General features: G+C 32.2%; 1 protein-coding gene across 1 annotated transcript in view; it reads right to left on the minus strand.

The window, feature by feature from the left end:
• Window positions 1-2,978, minus strand: part of LOC108684873 (somatomedin-B and thrombospondin type-1 domain-containing protein-like) — a 12,030-nt gene extending 9,052 nt beyond the window's left edge. The window contains exon 1 of the mRNA XM_018189398.1: window positions 2,614-2,978. Coding sequence (XP_018044887.1) covers window positions 2,614-2,869 — 256 coding nt within the window. The 5' untranslated portion in view covers window positions 2,870-2,978. The remainder of the gene's footprint in view (window positions 1-2,613) is intronic.
• Window positions 2,979-3,497: the final 519 nt, after the last annotated feature.

Raw genomic sequence — 3,497 nt, forward strand, 5'->3', positions numbered from 1 at the left:
ATATAGCAGCGACTAAATTGTAATACAATATTAAATTTGTAAATTAAATTTTGTATTCTTTATATTTGAAGTAAAGATTACATTAACGGATATTGGCGATTACGTTTTTACAAAAATGAAAACCTTAGTAATGTCATTATCTTCGCATTATGCTATAATTCTGTAAAATACAAGCATGGATATTCAGCCCATAAATTTCAAAATACATTTACCAAGATATTCTTTACTTTTATGCTTCGTCGCAGCTGATCTCTCAGCCATGCGTTATCATCTTTACTTAAGCGATATAGTCGCAATAATTCTTCCGATCTGTGCGTGGAGTGGTTCCCTGCAGGCTATTTCTTTAAAGTTAAAGCGAAACTACACGCAGAGAGACCCCTGTATATATATCAGACGTATTTTTTTAATTACATAAATTATCTAATAACCTGAAATTATTTAATACTCTTGTTTTTTTATTCGACTATCAAAATATACTATTAAAATTTAACGTCTGATAGATTACAATTAATTCTACTAAATGCATATATAATTTCTGCGATAATCTAATTTCCTTAATAAAATTTGTTGTCATGTTCTTGAAATAAGTACTCTATATATTGATATATTAATCAGTATATTACTTGATGATATTCCTATACACGGCGATGATTATTTGAAGCGTTTTGATCATCAAAAGAATGAATGGTTTCTATTGAATGTATAATATATTACGTCAGATTGATTTAATGGCTCGACATTTGATTAAATTCTTACAAAACGCGCAGCATTGTGTTCATACTAACGCAGCATCAGCATCTTTTTGAGCAGTCATGTGCATGGTTGCTTTGATCGAAAATTGGAAGTGGATATTGGTTTTAAAGGTATCGTAGAGAAAAACGAATTATATATCGCACTGTTTTATCTGTTGATGTTTATATGTCGATGTAAAGAACAAAAAATGATGGACTGCTCCCGGACAAAAAGCTTTCGCGCACAAAATTCTTTAACAAAATTCATTTCCGATGACGTGATTGTTAATATTGTAAACTTATTAATAGTAAGTTGCTTAATGATCCCAGGTAACCGCAATTCGCCTGCATTAAAACGCTAAAGTACGTTACTTAAAAACAAGTAGGTTACGTTCTTAAGATTCAGCAGTAATCCTACAAAATCCATGACATAGTAAGTATGTATGTGTATGTGTATTTAAGCGCGTGCTTAGCACGAATAAGTAGAGACGGACGTCGCGTCATATACTAATTAATCAATGTTCTGTGTGATTTTCTTCCAAGAATTGATTATTTTTTCCATGTTTCCAAGTTTGATTAATTGATCAGCATTTTCTATCAGCATTTTATATTTCATACTTAGAGAAGGCTGTTAAAAAGAGGTCAATTTTTACTCATAAAGGTGTAAGTAAAAAGAATAGCGTTTTTTATAGATTTCAACTCTCCTGAATACGATAATGTTAATAAAAAGTTTGGGATCGATAGGGAACATCTTGAAAATTGAATATAAACATGATATATTTAAACAAATATTCCTAAATGCTTTTTAATAATTTTATCATATTCAAGAGATTAACATCTACGAAAAATACTATTTCTTTTACTTACACTTTTACATCTTCTTGGATAAAGATCTGTTCTTTTTTGGAGAATATTAAAAAAGATCCGATGTTTGTTCACAAGAATGTCAGTAAAAAAAGTAATGTTTTTTTTTGATTTCCTGAATATGATAAAATTATTAAAAAATTTGTGGCGCTTGAGGAACACCTTGAAAAATAAATAAGAATATTGAAATTTGTTTAAATATATTATGTTCATTCTCAATTTTCAAAATTCGATCCCGAATTTTTTATTAATATTATTGTAATCAGGATCAAAATCTATAAAAAAAACACTATTCCTTTTGCTTACACCTTTGCTAGCAAAAATTGGCTTCTTTTTAATATATCTTTTACCTGTTTATAAATGATTATATTGTAATATTTATTTGTAATTGTATATTTACTTATTTTGATTCCAATTAGGAGTATTAATTATAATTACTCTAAGTCCGTTTTCATACACACACACACACACACACACACACACACACATCTAAATATTAAATTACCAAAAATTTATGAATGAATTTTGTATAAATTTCTTTGATAAATTTCTTTTGATAAATTTTTTAGTAAAATCTTTAATCATTATGTAACATATTGTAAAAACGAATCTATAATTCTCACAAATTAAAAAAAAGCAATAATATTTATAAAATTTTCTTACTTGGGCAATTGATGATAATAAAAAAAAATTTATCTTTAATTTATATGCTTGCGTATATGTATATACAATATTTAATATATTCGTTTTATTCTTTGCGCAAAGAAAATGCCATATCTCAGTGTAACTTGAAATTAAAAATCAAATTAAAAATCTGACCGAATACATAAAAAAGACATAAAAAAGAAATAATAAATTAATCAGTTACTTTTTAATTTCGATTAAAAAAAATAGTCGACTGCACTATATAAAATAATCTTTTTCATTTTTATAAATGATTTAAACGCCCAACTACAACCATCTTTTTTTCAATATTACGCGTCCCCAAACTCTCAGTGCAAGATCATCGAACACGTACCACCGCAGGTCTCCTTAAAGTCGTCGCAGCAATCGGCGAGTTTGAGACATGCGTGATCGCAGTAGCACGGTTTGTCGCGCGGGCTCTCGATAATCGCGTTCGGAGATTCTTTTTGAATGACGCAGCCCGAGTCCCTGCCTTGGCAACAGAGCTTTGCGGAGCTGCAGCTTCCGGCGGCGGTCCCGTCAACAGTCAGGGAAATCAGCGTGGCGATGACGATCACTCTGGCCAGCCTGGTCGCGTCTTTCCTCCACATTCTCCTCGCGATTCCGCGACCCTGATGACCTTGCTCTCACCGCCACGACGACCTTGGATTATTTAATTTCGCCGACAGTCGTGGAAACACCACGCACGTGCCGTAACGACGATTCACACTCGTTTATTTTACAGCGGCTCGTCGCGCGCGCGATTAATCGTCAGCATGTCGATCTAGTTTCCCACGTTTCAAGATATCAGTTCCTAGTCCGTCCGAGAGAATAACTCTTCAATTGTAGAGGAGCTATTGTTCGAAACCACAGTTCATTCAATATTCTCAATATCGACATTTACCGATCATTAAAACGCGCGACTCTGCGAGAGCGCACTTTACATTTGCATAAAAATAGTTTTTTTTTTTTGTATATTTGGCTCTCTTAAACAGAAATACAAAATAATAATCGTCTCTCTCAATTAGGAATCTTTAATCTTTAATATTTCTATATGTCTTCGCAGTTAATTAAAATGTTCAACAATAATATTATTATTCTCGTGAATATCAGAAAAATGAAAATTAAGGAAAATCTACGGGAGCCACTCTGCGACACGCATCGATATAGGATTTTTTGCGTATCACCACAACGAGCGATCCTGTCGCGCTCGACCCTTCGGCGGAGGGTGTCGCGATC

This window comes from Atta colombica, unplaced genomic scaffold (genome assembly GCF_001594045.1).
Source record: "Atta colombica isolate Treedump-2 unplaced genomic scaffold, Acol1.0 scaffold141, whole genome shotgun sequence".
Classification (NCBI taxonomy): Eukaryota; Metazoa; Arthropoda; class Insecta; order Hymenoptera; family Formicidae; genus Atta; species Atta colombica.